At 38.2% G+C, this 23,379-nt stretch overlaps 1 protein-coding gene across 1 annotated transcript; it reads left to right on the plus strand.

Moving 5' to 3' along the window:
* Positions 1-1,649: 1,649 nt before the first annotated feature.
* LOC127856586 (integrin alpha-PS3-like) lies at positions 1,650-22,797 on the plus strand. The gene is made up of 20 exons (XM_052392882.1): positions 1,650-2,001; positions 3,476-3,600; positions 4,061-4,189; positions 4,495-4,710; positions 5,382-5,427; positions 6,127-6,222; positions 6,876-6,967; positions 7,553-7,636; positions 8,376-8,537; positions 8,949-9,057; positions 9,870-10,061; positions 12,717-12,890; positions 13,552-13,703; positions 13,839-13,988; positions 17,327-17,874; positions 18,328-18,649; positions 18,848-18,967; positions 20,978-21,058; positions 21,468-21,587; positions 22,532-22,797. The coding sequence occupies exons 3-20, from the start codon at positions 4,136-4,138 to the stop codon at positions 22,718-22,720; spliced, it is 2,907 nt and encodes a 968-aa protein (XP_052248842.1). The 5' UTR covers positions 1,650-2,001; positions 3,476-3,600; positions 4,061-4,135; the 3' UTR covers positions 22,721-22,797.
* The last annotated feature ends 582 nt before the right edge of the window (positions 22,798-23,379 follow it).

Genomic DNA, 23,379 nt, shown 5'->3' on the forward strand with positions numbered 1-23,379 from the left:
AGTCTAGTCTGTGTCATACAATGAGTAAGCACAGCCTAGTCTGTGTCATACACTGAGCAAGCACAGCCTAGTCTGTGTCATACACTGAGCAAGCACAGCCTAGTATGTGTCATACACTGAGCTAGCACAGCCTAGTCTGTGTCATACAATGAGCAAGCACAGCCTAGTCTGTGTCATACAATGAGTAAGCACAGCCTAGCTTGTGTCATACAATGAGCAAGCACAGCCTAGTCTGTGTCATACAATGAGTAAGCACAGCCTAGTCTGTGTCATACACTGAGTAAGCACAGCCTAGTCTGTGTCATACAATGAGTAAGCACAGCCTAGTCTGTGTCATACAATGAGTAAGCACAGCCTAGTCTGTGTCATACAATGAGTAAGCACAGCCTAGTCTGTGTCATACAATGAGCAAGCACAGCCTAGCTTGTGTCATACACTGAGTAAGCACAGCCTAGTCTGTGTCATACAATGAGCAAGCACAGCCTAGCTTGTGTCATACAATGAGCAAGCACAGCCTAGTCTGTGTCATACAATGAGCAAGCACAGCCTAGTCTGTGTCATACAATAAGTAAGCACAGCCTAGCCTGTGTCATACACTGAGAAAGCACAGCCTAGTCTGTGTCATACACTGAGCAAGCTCAGCCTAGCTTGTGTCATACACTGAGCAAGCACAGCCTAGCGTGTGTCATACAATGAGTAAGCACAGCCTAGTCTGTGTCATACAATGAGTAAGCACAGCCTAGCCTGTGTCATACACTGAGTAAGCACAGCCTAGTCTGTGTCATACAATGAGTAAGCACAGCCTAGCCTGTGTCATACAATGAGTAAGCACAGCCTAGTCTGTGTCATACAATGACACCTTTTTGTATGAAGGACGATGTTTACATGCACACCGAAAAAAATAAGCGTGTTTATTATAATGAAAACACTAATCGATAGAGACGGAAACCAATCGCTCTTTACATTGCAAGTACACACTCATACAATAACTGTATTGTCAACACAATGAATCAAGTGATTCTGAAAGGATATCAAACTATACAAATAACTTCCGATACTTCACCGTGAACGGAAGTTGAAATAATATATATATGACTACGGCTATACAAAAAGGTCAAATAAAATGGAACGTAGTTTGTCTTAATTGTAGATGAACTAAAATGTTTAAAATGTATTTTTGCACTTCTTTCCACTTTTTATTAAGTTGTTTAAAATTATGCGAACAGAGATTAAACGTAAAGGGGGTTTAACGATCGTTACTGTTGTTCTTTCTATTTTTTGTTTAATTTGGTGGGTTTCGTAGCGATTTTGTATGTGACAACTAACTTATTAAGTACATGTCCTTATCATTAATAATGAATTGTGTGTGCAGACACCCATGTGAAAAGTTTGCATGTTAAGTAATTACGTATAATCATTTAACGTCCAAATGTTGTGTTTGGATGGAGCTCTTTTTGTCTTTGTTTTATCAATTTTGGTGAGAAATTACACTTGATGAGCGGGTTGTATATGCCTTAATATGACGGGAAATAATATCATAAGCAAGTAATATACCTGGCAGAAGTTTTGAGAACTGTTTAGGGAACACTGGCAACTGGTCGATTATGTTTTAACAACTATACAAACGCCTTACATCCGACTCTACATTCATTGAATCACTAAGTTTAACTTCAAATGAAGTTTCTATGGATTCTTTTAACAAAGGACTTCAACCGCACGAATATTTCTATATTGCCTAACGTGAAACCAGTATAGTATAACCAGTTGCAGTATTGAGTGTCAAATAACAACCAATACGACAAATGAGAGATGCTAGTGATTTAAATAATGGTCATTTGCAATAACAAACATGTGGAAGTTAATAATAACGTTTGCTAGTTTTAATGTTGTGTTACAGATATTGAATGGATTTAATCTCGACGAAAGAAATGCCAAAATCATCACAGGCAACAGTGTGGGAGGTTATTTTGGATTTTCAGTCGCAATTATTGAGGAAAACGGGTAAATTTGACATGTTTAAAGAGAAATTTCAATAATACATCTTTTGCGTAAGACATATTTCATTTATAATATTATATTTTGTATAACAAATAGTTTTTATCATGTATACCTATCACAAAATATGAATAAATTTACCACATCATGCAGTCATCATGATAAACTTTCGTTGATTGGTTCTCTGCATTTGTTCCGAGGGTTATATGAGTCGTGTTCTGAGAAATCTGGGCATAATGCATGTGCGTAAAGTGTCGTTCCAGATTAGCATGTGCAGTCCGCACAGGCTAATCAGGGACGACACTTTCCGCTTTTATGGTATTTTTAGTTTCAAGGACGTCCCTCCTTACCGAAAATCAACTTTAGGCGGAAAGTGTCGTCCCTGATTAACCAGTGCGGACTACACAGGCTAATCTGGGGCGACACTTTACGCACATGCATTATGCCCAGTTTTCTCAAAACACGACTCATATGATAACATTCCAAACTTCTCTATATATTCTTATCAGACCAAAGGTAAATGCTCTATCTTAAAATAACACAGACACAAGATTCTCCAGCAATTTTGAGTTTTAAGGGACAGTTGAATTTTAACCAAGAATAATATCAAAGAAAAATATCAGGTAAAAAGTAAAAAAAAACGTTTAGTTGAATAATATTTTTAAACTTATGTATTTTTTTTATAAAATAATATTATGAAAAGGAAACATTAAAAGCAAAAATATTGTAGTGAGTAAATGAAATGCACTCCGAACAGTAATTACATACGAACAAATAAAAGCCACGCTACAGTTACCACCTTGCATTAAATTGCAGTGGTTGATAATTGTAAATTGTAAATTGAGCAGTTGAAATAGAAAAGAACCTATTACAGATTTTGAGGCGAACCTTCTAATTCCGACGTTTTTGGAGAAGGTGAAATGAAAACCAAAATAATATTTTAGTCTAGATCACCTATGATACAACATAAATACTCAATATAAGTTTATTGACGTTATTGCGATTTTGTAAAAAAAAATGTCACGCAGTCAGGATACAAAGAGAAAATAATAGTTGCGTGTCTGTTTATTTGCTGAATTATTTATTTGATATAAGACCTACACTACTCGGTGTCAGTTTGCAAAGCCCTCACCAATGTCACATGACATTACATCAATCGTGTGTTGGCTTTACTTCAAGGGAACAGTCCTTCTTGCGCATCGAAAATATTTAAATAACTATCCCTTACTAAATATTTACAGGAGGGGCAGTGTGATTTGTGTTATTGTTTATATATAAAAGTCGCACACTATTATGTCTCGATCATCAAATGACATCAATTAAATATAAGCAGATACGCGGAAAAAGTTACTGTCAAATTTAACATCTAATTTGTTAAACTTAAATTGTTAATTCAGCTATGTTTGAATTCATCGTCCTTTTTAGCATTCTTACTCGCACGGAGCTATAACACAAATATTATTATATTTGAAATTCGCAGTGTCTATGTCGGTGCACCTAAAGCAAATGACACGAATCTGCCCAACATCAAAGAGCCTGGTACAGTGAGCAAGTGTCCTATTACAGCAGGAACGGTAGGGGCGTGCACAGCATTCATCATTGATAGTAAGTAGTGAGCCAAAAATAGCATGTTTACATTTACAACAATTGTTCTTCCATGATCTATTGACGTTAACCCGAAACGGGAAGTAAACAAAGTGATAGGGGAAGTAAACCAAGTTAGAGGGGAAGTAAAACAGTAAGAGGAGTTTCTTTTCTGTACAACCTTCGGGTCATCCTGTCGAAGCTATCATAAAATCCCTGTCGCTATTACAAACCACTTGATGACTATAGATTAAGTTATTTTTTATAGTTTGATTCTTTCAAGAAATTATGTTCTATTTGCTTCTGCCTTTTGACTTTAAACGCTAGAAAAAGATGACCGCTTTGGTAGCTTTGCACCTTTTTTCATTATATTAGGAAAAGTAAGGAACTTAATATCTTAACAGACCTGGAAGGATTGTATGTGTACTTGTGCTCTAATCCACGCGAGGAGCTTGCCTTTTGTTATATTGCCGTCTGTTAGGTGTGACTGAAAGCGACAACTCTGATTTTGGACGGCACCAAGCGGTTTTTCAACCATGAGAAGTCTGGTCAATGGATGGGGGGATCCCTGGCCGTCAGGCCGAACAGAGACTCCAAGGCTGGCATTGTGGTAAAGAAAAAACACGTTGTATTGGGGTTTTCACATCAAAGTATTCACTTTTATAAAAGAAATTTTAAGTCTTTTATACTGAATAAGTATTTAATATGCATTCAAAATATTTTTCATCAATAAATGTTTCGAAGATAAGATCGAAGGCCTTTTGGCAAAAATATATCACTTAAGTATTTCAACAAACAACTGTATTACCTTTTATTTAAAGCTATTAATAATTAAGCCTTTAACACTACTAGTACATGCATCTTACCTCATCCCTCGAGGGGATATCACTGAACGGAGTATTGCTATTTTGTCAGGCATGTGCACCCAGGTGGGGCAACCGATATTCTGTGAATGACACCTTCATGCTCGGAATGTGCTATGTGATACCCAAGGATCTCACACCGAGTAACATCATCAAACTGCCTGCACTCGTCAGTGGTAACAACTATATGTACAAGTACCCCGACAACAAGACGATACACAACTGGGCGATGGCCGGATACGGGATCAATGCACATTATACAAGCGAGGTAGTATTGGCATATTTTGTTCAATAAAATTGAGTCGCAACTATCAGATGCGTAAAGTATCGTCCCAGATTAGCCTGTGTAGTCCTCACAGGCTCATCGCGGACGACACTTTCCGCCTAAACTAGATTTTCGCTAAGAAGAGATTTCCTTTAACCAAAGCATACCATAAAAGCTGAAACTGTCGTTAATGATAAGCCTGTGTTAACTATACAGGCTAATCTAGGACGACACATTACCGACATGCATTAAGCATGGTTTTCCCAAAGCGAGGCACAATAATTTTGGTGAAGGAATTTATTTTCAAAACTTATTTTACATCAAACTTTCATAACGTGTGATGAAGAGTAAATATAGTAAATATATTTAACATTTTTTTATGTTAATATATCATATGCTTCATTAGCTGATATTGATTTATTTACTAATACGTCGTTAAATGGACTTGCTCACATATTTGGTATTTGTAACGCTTCCAATTTAACCAATTTCTGATAATGATAGCTTACAAAATAAAATGGAGTTTCAATACGATTCCACTTCATTAAAGTTATTTCGATAACTGACATACATTTTTTTATCGGTGATTTTTTGTGTGTAAATTATCATTTCGACACTGTCGACGATTCCCCTTTAATAGTATTTCCAATACTAAATCTTCGCAGTTTTTATAGGAGACAAGTTTGTTGTTCGGAGCTCCTGGTCTGAAGGACTGGACAGGTAAGTGCAGTATCAATCGTGTATCCCGTCATGCTTACTGGACAGGTAAGTGCAGTATCAATCGTGTATCCCGTCATGCTCTGGGAAACGGGGCTTAATTCAAGTGCGTAAAGTGTCGTCCCAGATTAGCATGTGCGATTCGCACAGGCAAATCAGGGACGACACTTTCCGCCTTAACTGGATTTTCAGTATGAAGAGACTTCATCTAAACGAAACATACCATTTAAACGGATAGTGTCGTCCTTCATAACATGTGCGGACTGCACAGTTTAATCATGGACAACACTTTACGCACGTGCATTCAGCCCAGTTTTCCCAGAACTCTCGTATGTTGTTGTATGATATCTACACCGGTGTATCGTTGTGGATTGGTTGGTTTACTTTTTACAATGCAGACAATGCAGAAAGCAGAAACGAACATGAAAACAACATTAAGTAATTTGCTGTTCTCTTTAAGATTAAAATTAATTGTTAAATAATGTTTGAATAACGAGAACAAACTCGTACTCTAATCCCTGTGCATACTAACGCCATTTTTTACAGTTTACATTAACGTATTTGCAACTCATACTCTCGAAGTTTATACAAGCTTAATGGCATTATGAATACAAGGATTACTAGTATATTAATTTAATATTAAATATGCGCACAGATGTCTGAATGCAATATTTCTTCAAAATAATTATGGACCTTTTACAGGTGGTTTCGTCAATGTTAACCTTGCAACTAGGCTCTCAGCAACCGTCAGTGAAAGTGACCCTTACCTGGTGAATGAAACGTCCTCCAGCCTAGCAGGTAGCCTGCATTACTTAGTATTAATTAAATACGTATATTAATCCTTACGATCATATACTTATAAAGTATTTAATACTGATATATGTATATCAATCTTTAGGCTCAGATGCTGTAATATATTTCATTGACCCGATACTTAGATTAATCAAAACGATCACATAACATTAGTGTGTTGTTTATTAATGAAACCCTTTTTATTAAACACCACTTGTTAAACGTGAGAAGCCTCTAAACACTGACAACTTTACAATTAAGAGTAAGAAATATTAAGTTATTAAGTTTTTGTTGGTGCATGTTTTATCTGCCGTCACTAACTTAATTGTTGAAAAAGGTACACTGGATTTTCGAGCGTTTCCTCAATTAATATGTAAGCCGCGCTCTGGGACAAAAGGGCTAAACGCATGAGCGAACAGTATCTTCCGATATTAGCATGTGCAGATCACAGAGGCGAATCAGAGACGAAACTTTCCGCCTTTACTGGATTTTCGCAAAAAAAGAGACTTCCTTTTAACAAAAATTCGATGAAAGCGGACATTGTCGTCCCTTATAAGCCTGTGTGGACTGCACTGTCTTATCTGGAATGATACTGTACGCTCATGCTTAAAGCCCCATTTTCCCAGAGCTCATATTGTTTTGTCACTATTATTGTGCAGGATTTGCCATCACGAGTGGTTTCTATTCCAATCATTCGTCTCGCCATGAGTACTTTGTTGTTGGAATTCCACGAGCGAAATTAACTGGTCAGGTAAGGCAATACCTTTGTTGCATTTTTAAAATGCGTTTTATGTTAGTAAAAGTTATTTTGAAAATACCAGTATACGTGTAGTAGTAGAAGTAGTAGTAGTAGTAGTAGTAGTAGTAGGTAATGGTAGTATCAGTGGTAGAAGTGGTATTAGTAGTAGTGGTGGTGGTGGTGGTGGTGGTGGTGGTGGTGGTGGTGGTGGTGGTGGTGGTGGTGGTGGTGGTGGTGGTGGTGGTGGTGGTGGTGGTGGTGGTGGTGGTGGTGGTGGTGGTGGTGGTGGTGGTGGTGGTGGTGGTGGTGGTGGTGGTGGTGGTGGTGGTGGTGGTGGTGGTGGTGTAGTAGTAGTAGTAGTAGTAGTAGTAGTAGTAGTAGTAGTAGTAGTAGTAGTAGTAGTAGTAGTAGTAGTAGTAGTAGTAGTAGTAGTAGTAGTAGTAGTAGTAGTAGTAGTAGTAGTAGTAGCAGTAGTAGTAGTAGTAGTAGTAATTAAATTATTAATAACAATATTATTATTCAGATGATAAAAATATACTTATGTTTATGTGAAGCATCTTCCTGTGCACTCATTCACTGAATCATGCACACTTTTAGGTTAAGATCTTCATGTCGGAGCAAATCTCCTACAGCTTACAGAATCCCTGGCTAGATATTAACGCTATTGACCACAAAGCGGAGGTGAGTTGTGGTTTGAACAATTAAGCCGATTTCTGGGAAAACGTGGCTAAATGCAACTGATTAAAGAGTCTTCCGAGATTATCGTGTTACCGGTAAGTCCGCACAGGCTAATCTGGGATGGCAATGACCGCGTTTATGGCTTTTTTTAGATAAAGTCTCTTCTAAAAAAAGTTGCATACTAGAAGGTAAGTTTTGTCTCTGATTATCCTGCCTGGACTGCACGGGCAAATCTAAGACGACACTTAACACCCATTCTTTTAGCCCAGTTTGTGGAGAACGCGGCTAAATTGTTAATCTTACGTTAGGTCCCTGGTGTTAAACGACATGTGCATAATCTTTATGATAACAAGTTGTCTTGAACTCAAACTTTTTCGGAACCGTTGAACAATTATCAACATAATGTTTCACCAAATAAAAACAATTGTAGAGTAATGTAACCCCATGCAATAGCCTCCAATATGACAAAGTCTAAATTGGTCGATTATCTGACGATCTATTGAGCCAAGAGATAACGGTAAGGTCGGCGATCTTCTGTAAATGCTGTCTTAATTAACCAACAAACAGTAAAAGACGAATACAATTATACAGGCCGTTTTGTTCTGATATAATAATGAGTATTTTTTTTTATTGTAGTCTCTAGTTGTGGTCAATTCAATATGTTTTCTTGATTAACAAATAAACATTATTTATACCAGTAGCGATGTAGGCATATCCACATAAACGTATACTTCATAATCAGGACCTACCAATAAACTCGTACTTTGGCGGCTCTCTGTTGACGGCAGACGTTAACGCTGACGGTATAGATGATCTCCTGGTCGGAGCTCCACTGTACAGCCCGGACAGCAGGAAGGAGTCCGTGGATTTAGGGGCTGTCTTCCTCTACCTAGGGCCACTTAACGTACGTACAATGGCAAATCAAAGAGTTATATCAAAGCCTGTTATTGGGCCTTTTATTTACCTGAGACCGCTCAATGTATTAATAAGTCGAAAACACATGAACCGCGCTATGGGAAAAGATATTTATTGCATGTGCCTTATGTTTCATCCCATGTTAGCTTGTAAAGTCAGCAAAAGGCTAATCTGGGAAGAAACTTTCCGTATTAACTGGATCTTTGTTTAGATGATACTTCCCTTAAACAAAAAACAAACATAAATGCAGAAAGTGTCGTACTGCATATGCTAATCTGTGGCAAAACGTTACCCATTGCATTAAACACAATTTTCCCAGAGCGATAATCACGTATAGCATACACCTGTTCTTATTAAGGCACTGATGTACTTTGCAATGTATGTTTCCCTGTCATTTCAGGACAGCTCAGTGATAGTCCCCAAGCTTACGCTGAAGGGTACAGGCACCGGTGGGCGATTTGGGACCTCAATGGCATACCTAACAGACATGAACAATGACGGTTTTAATGGTAATTGTGTATAAGCAGTGTTTTTAAAGACACCGCACCATTAGTCAATCATATTTGAGTCTCGAGTTGGGAAAACGGGGCTTAGTCTATGCGATTAAAGTGTCTTCCTTGATTAGCCTGTGCGGACTGCATATGCTTATATGGGGCGACATTTAAGCTCATGTTTGAATTCACGTAGTCACAAGAGCGTGGCTATTTTAAACTGTTCCGGTTGTCTGCATATAATTATCGAATCATCGCATTAAGACATGTCTTATATAGATGTAAAACTATTTTATACAAATGAGATCATGGTTTGTTGATTATGCTTCGCTCTTTCGTTGTATAGTTGTTGTTAAATTTTGAATAATTGGTTTTTGTTTGCTTGTTGTGTTGTTCGTGTATGCTGTTGTTTGTTTCGAAAGCTATATAAAATGTTTGTTATTTTGTTTAAATGGAAATTTATGTTTAGCCATTAAAGTTTGATATTTCAACTTTTTGTGGCAAAAGGGATACGTCTATTTCATAACTTATGAACATTATTCATTCCACTGAATGACATTATCCAAAGGTAAGCAGTAGTGTTCAAGTACAGAAAAGTACACTCTGCGAATATCGGGCTTAATGCATGTGCGCAAGGAGTCGTCCCAGATTAGTCTGTACAATGAGCACATGCTCATAAGTCTCCTCTTTGCACAAATCCAGTTCAGGAGGAAAGTGTCGTCCATCATTAGCCTTTGAGAACTGCACAGGCTAATATTGGACGACACTTTACGCACATGCATTAAGCCCCGTTATTCAGAGCGGGGCTTATGTGAATATATATTCAACAGATGTGGCCATCGGAGCGCCTTTCGAAGATGATCTAAGAGGAGCTGTATACATATATAACGGCTATAAAGGCGGGCTGTGGCCCGCATATTCACAACGGATTTTAGCCTCTACGTTACCAAACGGCCAAACACTGCGTGGACTTGGTGTGTCAATTGCTAGAGCGGTGGACTTGAACGCCGACAACGTTCCGGGTAACTACTTCGTCACATGCAAACAGTATATATCGATTTGAACCTCGCTCTTGGACGACGGGAAATACTGCATTTGCGTAAAGTGTCGCTACTAATTGGCGTATGCAGTCCGCACATAATAATCGGGGACGAATGGATTTTAGTTGAGAATATACTTCCATGAAACGAAAAATTCCAGAACAGCGGAAAGTGTCGTCCCTGATAAGCTTGTGCGAACTCAACGGGCTAATCTGGGTCGACACTTAACGCACGTGTATGAAGCCCAATATCCCAGAGCGCATCTTATATTGATCTCATTAGTTAGGTAACGGCATACACTTTGAGGTATGTGACGTTGGCTGCTATGTGTTAGATCATTCTGAAGTGTTTCTTATAAAAAGTAAGCCGGACTGTTAATCTCAGTCGACAAATCCTCGACCTGTTAGAACATAGAGGCGGGATTAAATTTTGGAACGTCACAAAACTTACTCAACCTGAGACAGTTATGTATTAAATACACCTGTAAGCAGATATAGCTTTACACTTTCCGCGCACGGTAATGGACCATGTGTAGTGTTGATGGCTATATATATTGCGTCTATGGCAGCAAATAGATGTGTCGAAGACTTAAGTATAGTAGAGGGTAAGCAAAGCGTAGTTTGCACTAAACCATGGCATATTATAAATCAATCCCCACGCAGAGATGTCTGTTCTTGCTCTCACATCAAAAGAGAATCCTACCTGATTTGCTAGGATTTTATTTATTTTGTAAAAGTATTGTTTTATGATAAGTAGTATCATTTTCGTTTATATTTTGAAAATAGTGTATACATTTAGGTTCATACTAAAAATAAATTACCTAAATTTAATCAAAGTACTGACAGTACTGGTGTGACGATGCTTTTGAAGAGGATGGATATAAAAGCATCAATTTAAGTTTATCTACATCACCACAATTGTGTATGTGGGTACGACAATTTTGGGTACGAAAAAAATTGGTACGAAAATTTTGGGTACAAAAATTATGCCAAAATAATTGGGTACGAAAAAAATTGGTAACGAAAAAAAAATGGGTACAATAAAAAATTAGGTACGAAAAAAAATTTGGGTACGAAAAAAAAGTGGTAACGAAAAACATTTGGTACGAAAAATATTGGGAACGAAAAAAAAATGCGGGTGTACGGGGAAGAAGTACCCATGGGGAGCTTGACCCATTCAGCGAAACTGGGAGGCGGGTTATATTCTCGATCAAATATACCAAGAAATATCTTTAAAAAGATATTCGACGTGTATTTTCTGTACCATATCTTACAAAAAACGTATGTTACAGTTAAACGTTTGTGGGTTATAACATTACGTTACGTAGCAGATATATTCAAAACTTGACATGCGCTTTAATTACACCATGCTCTTTAATTTCACGTGTTTATCATACCAAACTTTATATTTAGTTGTTTCCTTTCCTAAGTTAATGATGTTATGTGTACGGACGTGATTTCACATGCCCATGTGCATGAACATATAATTTTTCTCTTTTGATTACTGTTTTTTCTCTAATTCAATATTAGGTTCGAAATAATTCGTTTTCTTTACACTCATGATCGCGTTTAACGTTAATTATACACGTTTTCGTTCGCAATTTATAAACAGAAATCACGACAAATGTCAAATACAATACAGAAAATGCATAGTTGTTTCATTGATCTATAAACATATAATGGATTGAATATAACTAATTTAAAATTGACCCAGGAAACGGACTCGAGAGCGTTTATATAAGCCTAAGGCTTTCGACGCAATCGAGCTAAAATAAATAGGTTTAAACTAAAATTGACGTTTTCAAACTATTATTAAATCTTTTTCCCAAAATATGCTGTCCTAGTTATATCTGAGCTTGCTTTACCTTTATCAATGATAATCAGCGAGGTATGCCGATTAGAATTAAACAAACTTCTCTTTAAACAAACTGCATCAACATGCTTTTTGGGTATGTATAGAGGCCATTTTACAGAAAATTGACATGTGAATATACAATTAATTAAATAAAAATAGCCGAAAACAACTGATTTAGCGTTAAACTTCCCGGGTACGGTAGAAAAATCGATCAATCTCAATCGGACTGGCTCGGTCTTTTACATTGGTCGCAATTGTGAAGAATTTTTTCATGGTATGATAACTTAGACGAGCTGCTGAAGCAGCATCGTCAAAAAGGGGTAAAAATATAACGGTAACATTAGGTACAATGTGGCTAGGCTATCATCACGTGGCTGGTTATGAGGGCAGGGATTTGATTCAGTAGATCTCTGCGCGGAGGTTGCAACTAGGTGTGTTGTTGAATGGACGAGACTAATGTATTTGGGTAAAATCGTCATCTCAGGTGCAATCTGCAAGGCAGCTCCGGGACGCCATTCTAAACAGTCGTATTGCCTGTTTGGAACATGTATTTCCACAATACATAGTATGACTATAATGTTATCCTGGATATGCATGAATGGTATATAAATATATATCGCAGATAAAACTTTATCTGCGTGCATAAGGCCCCATGGTATAAGAAGTGACAGCGTTTGTGCAAACTATCAATATATTGGCAGACACCATTGTAGGCTCGCATGTGCGCATAAAACTTCGTTGTATTAGAAGTGATATAAATATATGTTTGTTTTCACTTTGCAGACACCATTGTGGGGTCGCATTTGTCAGACCAAGTGGTGGTGTTATACGGACAGCCAGTTATTAAGATGTCCGCCGACCTCGAGATAACGCCGGATAGGTTCATTGAAAAGAATTCCGACAACGTGGAGATAAGAGCGTGTTTCCGGTTTAGCCATGCAATATGTGAAAAAATATGTAAGGATTTTTTTCCTGTTTTTTTTTTACTTTGATGTGTGTACCGTTTACGTTTTTTATATCAGCTTAAACTGTATAGAATATTGAATCTCGCCTTGTGAAAACAGGGCTTAATGCAGTCCGCACGGACAGTTTAGGGACGACAATATCCGTCTGAACTGGAATTTCACTAAGAAGAGAACTCATTTACACTAAAAATTCCATTAACCCTTTTATGCCTAGCGTCTAGAAAAAAGGCATTGGCAAACAGCGTATACCTAGATGAGACGCCGCATGATGAGGCGTCTCATTAGGGTCTGCGCTGTTTGCTAAAAAGAATTTATGTAAGAACTATTCTAATTATAAAAATAAATATACCAGACATCCCTACTTTTGGACATAAATTGATCCAATTTAGAAGGATGGGAGAGTCCACTTGGCATAAATGGGTTAAAGCGGAAACGTGTACTGGTTATTCAGTGTATGGAAGGCATACATAACCGGTTTTATCCAACAACATTAGATACGTCGATCGTTGCAAAACGCTAACTACAGTTTTAAAATTGTGTTTTGTATCTTCAATATAATCGGATTGTTTTGCATTATTTGTGACAATTGGTCATTTGCTTCAAAAACATTGTTTATATTTATTTATGTAAATATGTGTATCCAATATGTGCAGTCGTCGATGTGAAATTCAAACTGGATACGAAGAAAGAAACTGGCAGAGAACGCGTAGTCTTCAATCAAACCAGAATACCGTCTGCCATAAAAAGCGTGACAGTTTTTCAAGGAATGTCCTCGTGCACGGATCGGCTTAGACTTTTTGCAAAGGTATGTTTTGTATGTGACCATCATTAGTGTACATTTTGGGTAAAGGGGTTTGGCCACTTGGCACTTTGATGATATGCTTATAGTCGTAATATATACATAATCTTATTTTTTAAGTTGTTTTTTTGTTTTCTGCAGTCCCCAACTGATATGGTAAGAGAAATTAACATCGAAGCGGAATACGAAATAGGGGAAAATGGCATCCGATGTGACACTAAGCTCAATCCCACCATTGAACGGTTCAATGGTCTGAATCCCGGCGACCCTGACTTGGTTCTAGAGACAAAGGTTGGTATTACTTGTTCACATGCAAAAAGTCTATACGAGCCTGGCTCTGGGAATACCGGGCTTAATACACATGCGTATAGTGTCGTCCCAGATTAGCATGCCCAGTACGCACAGGCTCATCAGAGACGACCCTTTCTGTCTAGATTGGATTTTCGTTAAGAAGTGACTTCCTTTCGAAGAAAAGGCCCATGAAAGCGGAAAATGTCGTTGCCGGTAAGTCTTTGCGGACTTCACATGATAATCTGGTACGACGCTTTACGCACATGTATTTGTTAAGGGAAGGCTCGTTCATTGATGTGTTAGTCATGTCACGGCATAAAGGTTTTATACACCGAGTTCGTTCTAAAGCAAAGTAGTGATTAACATTTGCAAAGTATTTTTTCCTATTACCAGATGAAAATCGATAGTATTAAATGATCGTATAAACTTAAGCTCTATACTGTCGCTATTTTTAGATCACAATCGCGGTTTTCCGAAATTGGAGAATCTGTTTTTGTCAACTACGGGAGAACAAGTTCTTTGAAAAATCAAATCGCTGAAGGCACTGAAGTTGTTCGCTGTTGTATAATCTTTAACGCAACTCAGTTTTCAAAATTAAGTTATAGCTTTTTATATCGCAAGTTTGAAATGACCACAACCCATTCAAATTTATAAAGAGTGTGTCTTAAAGCACAGGTCGAGATTTGTTTTTGTTTTTTTTCAAATCATTGATACAGCTAATCAGTGTGCACAGGCTAATCTTATTTGACATGCATAAAGCCCCGTTATCCCTGAAAGCAACCAATGTGTACAGTTTTCAGTGATAAACACTAGACTGGCCAACGTTGTCTTACAAGCTGTTAAATACACGCTTTGAAGAGTACCAATGAGAACAGGTAGATGCAGTGGTTATAGCAGACGAATTTTACAGGAGTCATCCACACAGGCAGTCATAGGTTACGGGCCCTTCCGTAGCTAAGGCATACTGATTTGAAAAATTGCGTCTACATTATTTGTGAGCTTCGGTCACAAATAAAAATTCGTTATTAGATGATTATTAACGGAAAGGAGGATGATATAATAGGACAAATAGAGTATTATGTGAGTTTTGGATACATATAAGTTTATCGTGATCGGCTCGAACCATGGTTCTGAGCCTCGCATGATAAACTTGGTCTTTATCCAAAACTCACATAAGTGTCTCTATTTACCTCCAATGTTGTAATATAACTCTTCCATTTGAATCTTGTTTTTCGTTGTCGTTAAGGCTCAAATGTGCCATAATAATTACTATCATGTGTTACAGTATAAAAAGATTCATTTCTCTTTGAATCAGTTTAAACAACCATTTCTTAAAACCCAAATTTGTGCTTATTTAATCGCAATACACCATTTTCCAAGGTTTTGTTCGTTGTGTTTTTGTTTTTACTCTCCATTGTGTGTTCTTTTATGTTTTTTATTTGATCATTTGATTCGTTCTTTTAATAAGTTTTGTTTCATGTGGATTTACATTGTACAAAAAGACGTTTGAGTCCTTCACTGAAATTTATATAATTTTAAAGACTACTACTTTGTGTGTTGATGCAATTTGAATACATGTGTTCCATATCTGCACTTTACCCGTTTACAAATTGGGCATATGCTGTATTATTTAAATTTGTGAGCATTCACGTGAGTTGTTTGTTTATGTGTCTTTAAAACCATTCGAAGTTAATGACATACACTACTACTACTACTACTACTACTACTACTATATATGTATATGATGATTTAAAGAAATATAATCAAATCGTGTCTTTTTCAGCTCAGAAGCATGGTAATTCGATATTGCGCTTTGGCATGTGTGGTGTGTGTGTGTTTGTGTTTGTGTTGTGTTGTTAGAAGAAATAATGCCTGTAAGGAACAAACCTAACATCATTTATAATCAATTATAATTTATTTCATGCCAGTAAACCAAATCTAACAACAATCATAAACTATGTAATGCTAGTTAAAAAACTTAACACAAGTATTGCTTCAGATACAAAACATGGACATGGACCACCAAACGTCCCACAGCCATACAGTGTATCATTTTTGGACCAGAACAATCACAGTTACTTGAAAAAAATGATTTGGTATTTATCTATATAATAATTATATATATATAAAGACCAACATTTTTCAAGTACTTGTGAGAACAATAAAGCGCTTTGTCAGAAATATTTATAGAATCCATCGGAAATTTAGAATTTCAAATTCTTCTCTAGCTTTGCCTTAGGTTTGCTTTGATAGATCACCTTTTATCTTTAAGTGCCGTACTCACGTCCATATGTGAGTGCTTACAAATGTAGTGTGATTAGCATGTGACTAACAATTACATTTCGTGTTTACGTTTGTTTGAAGACCATACACCATAAACTAAAACATAAATGGGAGTTACGCACCGTTCTAGTAAATGTAACATGCCCATAGCGTCGAAGGTAATGCCGTTAGTCTACATGTTTTATGTATCCGAAGGGTTTCTGCACTTTTAACTTAGTCACTTTTCATGTGATCTTCACAAGACTTTCTGAAATGTGTGTTAGAATACAATAGGGGCCATTCTTACCAGTTATGGCCTCGGGGCCGTCTTTATCACGTTTGTCATTTAAATTGGCGACATGCCACGTGTAACACACGTCTCCCAACCTCATAAGTTAAGATCACCCTTATAGGTTAAAGGTCAATTTTTGACATAAAACAGCTCATAATTATTTTATCGGTCATAACGTTGAGATATATTGATGGATATTATACTAAATTAGTATAAATGTAACATTTCATAAAACAACGCCTCGCGTGTAAAATTGTCTTCCTCCCTCAAAGGTCAAGGTTACACTCAGAGGGCTAAGGTCATTTGGCAATAGAACAACTTGTCCATTCTGTTACTGTGTAATTCATAATGCAATTTTAACTAACTTACCACAAAAGGCCACCGAGAAGAGTCGACTGTATCGCCCTTCTCCCTGCCTCAAAGGTCAGGGTCACACTTAGAGATCAAAAGTCGAATTTGGCCAAAAAAACAATATGGTATTCACATAAAAGGAATTTTCAGACGACAGAAAACCCGTGTCCAATCGACATATGCTTTATTTGATACTAAAGGTTTCCTTTTAAATATTCCATTTTATAAAACAGAGACAAATTTCCAATTTATTTTAACGATTTTTTGTTCACATTAATTTCTATTTAATTTATCTCTTATTGTTATTTATAAAATAATATAGATCCTTATACTAAACAATTGTATCTCAGTGACTTTCTAAGTTATACAAGAAAATTAACTTCATCTGTAAATTTAATATCTTAATGATTTATAGTCATACCTGTTTCTTCAGATTGAGTTCAAGAAAGCCTGTCCCAACAACATCTGCAAAACCGACTTACATGTCAGAGCCAGTGCATCCTTCGACAACTCAAGTGGCTTTCTGATCATCGGCAAATCAGAAATCTCCCTTAATATCAAGATTACGAAAACCGGAGATCCCTCGTACGGATCCGTGTTTTACATGATATACCCGAATTTCCTCAGTTTCATCCGCATCAAAGAGCTGACCAACAACACCGTCTCTTGCTCTCCACTTGTGGCTCCGTCCCAAACAGCACATCAGGCGGCGATACCAGACGAGTGGATTGAGTTCCGTCGACGTACGAACGCTACCTTGAAAGTAACCGACTCTGTTCTCATGTGCAATTTTGGAAATCCTCTCTCAGACGACAGTGGCACTGCAGTTGACGTGGAGCTTGTGTTACCAGACCACGTGACCACTGAGTTGTTTTATATCGTCGTCATGGCAACTACGCTCAGCAACGAGATGAACTCTTTTGATAATAACGAGACAATCGCTATACGTTTAAAGCACGTGTATGCAACCAAGTTGAGCGGGTAAGTACCAACTGAGCTGAGCTTAAGAAACTTTTGATCTATAAACAATCATACACCATAATTTGAGTGAACAGAAAATGTTTCAATTCTTGACAATACTCAAAAGTTTAGTTATTATTTCAGCGCTAGACGAAACAGCGACGCACTGACGTAACTTAGATATAGATATGTTATTTTAACCCTTTTATACCTAGTAGACTCTTCCATCCATCTAAATTGGGTCAATTTAATTCCAAAATTAGGGATGTTTAGTGTAATAATTTCTATATTAAGAATATTTCTTACAGAAATACCTTTAAGAAAACAGCGCAGAACCTGATAAGACGCCGCCTCATCTGGGTCTACGCTGTTTGCCAAGGCCTTTTTTCTAGACACTAGGCATAAATGGGTTAAGCAAGCGCTTTGGATAGATACCGATACACAGTGTTGGATTTTGGTGCTTGTCTTTTTCAGAGCGGCTTCATTGGAAACGATTTTCATCAACGACAATAAGATTCACGATGAGGTTAACCACACGTTTGCCCTCGATAATCTAGGGCCGAGCCTCATCCCTTATGCTATCCTGAATGTTTTCTTTCCAATTACTCAACATGGCTCAGGTGCCTTACTATGGGTCAATAGGACAACCGTGCGATGCCGGACACCTTGCAACGTCGAGTGTGAGTTCCGCAGCAAGTTTCGTATACCGGATATCACCATGGACATAAACGGACGGCATAGTAACTTCACATCAGGAGACAAACCCAATGAAACGCTAACCGTTACAACTCAACTGGTAAGGACAATGAAGACGTATTGAGAGGTTAAATATATAATTATTTAATTATCCAATATGGATAACTGAAGTAGACCTTACTAACTGTTTTGAACAGTGTTTACAAATATCTAAAACAAAATATTGAATATCATGAGAAATGAACAATAATTGTTTTATGCACGTAAATAAAAATGTGGATTTACTATATCATATCAGAACTGTAACGCCGCGGACTGCACTCAGCTAACATGTCGGGCGACGAACATACAACCAAAGTCCAACCTTGTGGTAATGGCGCAGATAATAGTGATGCATGACTTCGGTGGAATTTCTAAGGTAGGTACAAAAAAACCTTTGCATTACGCCCGAAATTATCAATAAAAGATATTGCTGGGAAATGACAAAAAATATTAGTTGGTGTTTTTTCGCTATGGTCTCTCGAACGGCATGTTTGGTGATTATTCACGTTTTTAGTAAAAGTAGAGCGCTTTTGATCGGATGTTCAAGAAACGTAAGAAAAAACAGGGCACGCGTGCACACGATCTTAAACGATTCAATAATCGGGAAATTTGCAGGATTATAATCAACTTGACATATCTTATTAAAGGGTTCCTTCATTTCTGAAAAGTGATGTTTTAACAAACAGTCTGACTCAAATTGAAAACATGAAGCAGACTCAAACAAGACGAATAAAAGCATGGTTGACCGGAACAGTAATTTCAAATCATGTGAGGTTTAACCGGTTTGTCGTAGTTTCCAACTCGCATAATTCACAGATGTATTCACAAAACATTAAAGTGTAACTTAAAATCAAAACATGCCAGGTTATGACCCTTCAGTTAACTCATAGGGGACCTTATTAGATTGTTTGCTCTCGAAGGTCAGGATGTAAATACATACCGGTATTCTCAAACCTTGAGGAGAATGACTGCACAATATTATTAAGCAATACATTTATATAAGCAGTGCTCTGTGAAAAAAGGGTTTATAGCATGTGCGTACTGTCCGCACAGGCTAATCAGGGACGAAGCCTTCCGCTGTTATGTTATTTTTTGTTAACAGAAAGTTTCTTCGTAGCAAAAATCCAGTTTAGGCGGAAAGTGTCGTCCCTGATTAGCCTGTGCGGACTGCAAAGGCTAATCTGGAACGACTCTACACGCGCACTACAAAGGCTAATCTGGAACGACTCTACACGCGCACTACAAAGGCTAATCTGGAACGACTCTACACGCGCACTACAAAGGCTAATCTGAAACGACACTACACGCGCACTACAAAGGCTAATCTGGAACGACACTTCACGCGCACTACAAAGGCTAATCTGAAACGACACTACACGCGCACTACAAAGGCTAATCTGAAACGACTCTACACGCGCACTACAAAGGCTAATCTGAAACAACTCTACACGCGCACTACAAAGGCTAATCTGAAACGACACTTCACGCGCACTACAAAGGCTAATCTGGAACGACTCTACACGCGCACTACAAAGGCTAATCTGAAACGACACTACACGCGCACTACAAAGGCTAATCTGAAACGACACTTCACGCGCACTACAAAGGCTAATCTGGAACGACTCTACACGCGCACTACAAAGGCTAATCTGAAACGACACTACACGCGCACTACAAAGGCTAATCTGGAACGACACTTCACGCGCACTACAAAGGCTAATCTGAAACGACTCTACACGCGCACTACAAAGGCTAATCTGAAACGACACTTCACGCGCACTACAAAGGCTAATCTGGAACGACTCTACACGCGCACTACAAAGGCTAATCTGAAACGACACTACACGCGCACTACAAAGGCTAATCTGGAACGACACTTCACGCGCACTACAAAGGCTAATCTGAAACGACACTACACGCGCACTACAAAGGCTAATCTGGAACGACACTTCACGCGCACTACAAAGGCTAATCTGAAACGACACTACACGCGCACTACAAAGGCTAATCTGAAACGACTCTACACGCGCACTACAAAGGCTAATCTGAAACGACACTACACGCGCACTACAAAGGCTAATCTGAAACGACTCTACACGCGCACTACAAAGGCTAATCTGGAACGACTCTACACGCGCACTACAAAGGCTAATCTGGAACGACTCTACACGCGCACTACAAAGGCTAATCTGGAACGACTCTACACGCGCACTACAAAGGCTAATCTGGAACGACTCTACACGCGCACTACAAAGGCTAATCTGAAACGACACTTCACTCGCATGCCTTCACAAAGCACGACCCATATGTGTTTCGGAGTTTCTTAGCTCCATAACACATTTATTTAATTCTCATATTTTTATTCATTGTACTTGTTGCTTTTCAGGATCGCTCTACCATCGAGGTGGTTTCAGCGGCAACCACAAACACAACTGGACTGGAAGACAAAGGCATTCTGAAAGAACAGGTATCGTGCAGTCAATGTACATTTGTATAACAGCGACGGCTGTCAATATGAGTATAGATAATTTTGACGTCAAATTACATGAAAATTGCTTTGCAGATGTTTTGTATCCGTTAAAAGTAATTCCCATGTAAGAATCGGAAGAAATATGTGAACCGCATCACTCTTCGTCAAATATATCATGCACAACCATTTCCCGAATCTGACTCGCACAGTCTGCACAGGCTTATCATAGACGACATTTTCCGCTTTTTTGATTTGTTACTTTTTTTAAAAAGAAATCTCTTCTTAGCGACATCCAGTTTGAGCGAAAAGTATCGTCTCAGATGAGCTAGTGCGGTCTTCAATAAACAACGTTTTTCCAGAGCGGGGCTAATATATATAACTTGGTACCTTGGTACACCTGTTCTAGATAGTGACTCGAGTGGTTCCCAGACAGATCTTCAAGAAGGAGGTGCCCTGGTGGGTCGTACTGCTGAGCATCTTGGGCGGGATCATCTTTATCGCGGTGCTCGTCTTCATTCTCTTCAAGGTGCGCAGAAATATACACAAAATTATTCCTAAAAAAATTCAGGGCGTTCATAGCCCGATTATTATACCCACGCTTTTTGTAAAGCGTGGGGATATTGTGGTTATCTACGCCGTCCGCCGGTCCTGGCCACTATCTCCTCCTACACTATAAGCACTAGAACCTTGAAACTTACACACATGGTAGCTATGAGCATATGTGCGACCCTGCACTAATTTTGATCTGACCCCTGGGTCAAAAGTTATGGGGGTTGGGGTGGGGCCGGGTCAGAGATTTTCACTCATTTTTATGTCATGTACTTAAACATTGGCCATAATTTTTGCAATATTGAAGTTATCAACTTGATATTTGGCATGCATGTGTATCTCATAGAGCTTCAAATTTTGAGTGTTGAAATGTCAAGGTCACCCTTTAAGGTCAAAAGTCAAAAAATGAAATCCAAGGGAAGTAATAAGCTTTAACGGGAGGTAATTAATGAACGTGCCAAATGATATTTTTTAATAAATCAAAGTGGCGCAGTAGGGAGCTTGTGTTTCTGACAAACACGTCTTTTGTTTTATATTATTTTACATTAACTTCTTCATTTCTACACCGATTTACTTTCAATTGATACTGAACATCACTTATGACAATACGGTCAATCTCAACTATGCATGGCCCCATTACAAACCCTGGGGCGCCCTCTGGGTCAAACATGCGGCGTGGGGATACGCGTTGGCCTCTGCCTCGCCATTTCTAGTATTTATGTTGTTTTTAAAATTGCACATACACACACTACAAATAGAGCCTGGAAACGCAAAATAATGATCTTCAAAGCACTCTTAAATTTAAAAAAATGACGTATAAAATAACGTGTGAACATTCACAGTATATAATGCGTTGTAACTTTTGTCTTTTTGTATTGTATGTAACTTGATACACACATTTTCCATCAAAACCCATTTCAGTTCGGATTCTTCAAACGAAAGACGCGCGAGGACTTGGAGAAGATGCGGCTTCTTAAGGAGAAAAATGGCAAGAGTCCGTCCCCGCCATCAGAGGGCACCGGGTCGCCGTATGAGTTGAAAAACGGCAGTGGTGAATTCACTGATAGTGAACAACTTCCGGTCAAAGAAAAAAACGAAACTTTGATTTGAACATAAGGGGTCATGCCGTCTGTAGCGTTTATTGTTTTGTTTTGTTGACTTGTCTCATAAAATAGGGTTTGTCTTTTTATCAATGTTAAGTCCTAAAATGTTAGTTTCACACTGTTGTGCTATCCGTAAAGAACGTTTACGCCACAATCGGTCACACAAATCAATGCGCTCCATTACGATTCGATGATATTGTGGTTTTCGAAATCTGTTCTGATTGTATCGATGTTATTCACTTTAAGATCGCGGTGGTGTAGTGGATGCGGTGTCCGCGTAGCGACCGGGAGTTCGTGGGTTCGCTCCTTACTCAGGGAGCGTTCTCATTATCTCCTCCATAGACACCAAGAACTGGTTCTTCCCAGGAAACGGACTCGACAGTGTCTATATCTGCCTATAATAGGCCTTCATATAATAGTCAGTAATCGCAGTTGATCTTGTTTATCGTAAACATATTTGAACCGTTCCGATACATTTCACGAATGAGTACAAGAAGTAAAAAAATGGACTAACCTATATAAGTTTTTTCCGACTTCATATTTTGGTTTTCTCATTGTGTATAGCAAAAGGATAATTTTGAGGAATTTGATGGGGGCAGCAGCTGGGGGAGGGGGGGGGGGTAGAAGCTAAGGCCGAGTGCCTGTGGATCTGGCAATATCTGAAAA

This window comes from Dreissena polymorpha, chromosome 13 (assembly GCF_020536995.1).
Source record: "Dreissena polymorpha isolate Duluth1 chromosome 13, UMN_Dpol_1.0, whole genome shotgun sequence".
NCBI classification, from domain to species: Eukaryota; Metazoa; Mollusca; class Bivalvia; order Myida; family Dreissenidae; genus Dreissena; species Dreissena polymorpha.